This window comes from Austrofundulus limnaeus, unplaced genomic scaffold (assembly GCF_001266775.1).
Source record: "Austrofundulus limnaeus strain Quisiro unplaced genomic scaffold, Austrofundulus_limnaeus-1.0 Scaffold116, whole genome shotgun sequence".
NCBI classification, from domain to species: Eukaryota; Metazoa; Chordata; class Actinopteri; order Cyprinodontiformes; family Rivulidae; genus Austrofundulus; species Austrofundulus limnaeus.
In genome coordinates this window covers 1,525,852-1,527,023 of record NW_013952518.1, presented here as the reverse complement: position 1 = coordinate 1,527,023, position 1,172 = coordinate 1,525,852, and the positions used below count along the sequence as shown (strand labels likewise).

Genomic DNA, 1,172 nt, shown 5'->3' with positions numbered 1-1,172 from the left:
ATATATATATATATCTGAGGGCTGCAGCCAAATACAATGATATGACTCATGAAATAAAAATACTTCTTAAGTACAGTCCTTTTATTTTAATGATTACGTCCTGCTGGAGTGCGACATGATTTGTTTGTGTACAAACTACTACAGTACCAGAATTTTATATATTCATACTTCTTGTTCAACCACATTTAAATTCACTGGAGGCACAATTTATATGGATAATATTTATTTTTATGATAACAAGCCAGATGAAGAATGAAATGAAACAAACAAAAATGTAATAAAAGTAACGACTTTCTTCTTCTTGCCTTGTTTTTAAATGTAAGAAGTACAAAGTACAGGTAATTGTGTGAAAATGTAAGAAGTAGAAGTAAAAAGTAGGCTGAAAAATYATTACTCAAGTAAAGTACAGATACCCAAAAAATGTACTCATGTACAGTAAAGAAGTATTTGTACTTAGTTACTTTAGAACTCTGTTTTTATCTCTGATAATTTGTTGCTGCAGCCGTCTTTAATCAGTTTGATTTAATCAGTGTTTATTATCTGAGAGCTAAATTAACACCTGTTCTGATGAGATATTTTGCTAACATGAGCAGAAATCCCGTCTTTCACCTGCTGAGTGAGAAACACAAACACTAAGTAAAGCAGAACTAATGATGATGTCATGAACAACACATTATATTTGTGTTTGTTTACTGTGTAGTCCATAAAACAACAAATACAAATGCATCACCTCATAAGCAATGCAGTTAATCTGTCTGTTAGCAAAATATCTCATCAACAAGTCAACGGATTTATTTTTTTAATCAGAATATATTAATTTCTTTGACAAAAACTTGTTTTTATTTTATTTTCTGGTTTGACAATGAAAACATTTCGTCAGAAGTCATCCCCCTCCGGCCCAGCAGGGGGCAGTAATGCGTCACTACGCAAACACCGGAAGTAACTACTTATGAGGAAAAATGGCGGAGTTTACKTCTGAGCCACCAGATGCTGCCGTGGACCAAGTTGGTTCTACAAACACGGGGAAGAACCGTGAGGAGTACAGTTTGGACCTGCTGGAGAAGGAGTTCGGCAGCGAGCTGAGGTCTGCAGAGACCGTCCGGAACCTGCTGGACCGGATCAGAGAGGAGAACTCTGAGCTGGAGGAGCAGGTACGTGGACAGTCCCCCACC

General features: G+C 36.8%; 1 protein-coding gene across 1 annotated transcript in view; it reads left to right on the top strand.

Moving 5' to 3' along the window:
* Positions 1 to 943: 943 nt before the first annotated feature.
* rint1 (RAD50 interactor 1) overlaps positions 944 to 1,172 on the top strand; it is a gene marked incomplete at its 3' end in the record, with an annotated part of 31,540 nt that continues 31,311 nt past the window's right edge. The window contains 1 exon segment of the mRNA XM_014014575.1: positions 944 to 1,151. Coding sequence (XP_013870029.1) covers positions 960 to 1,151 — 192 coding nt within the window.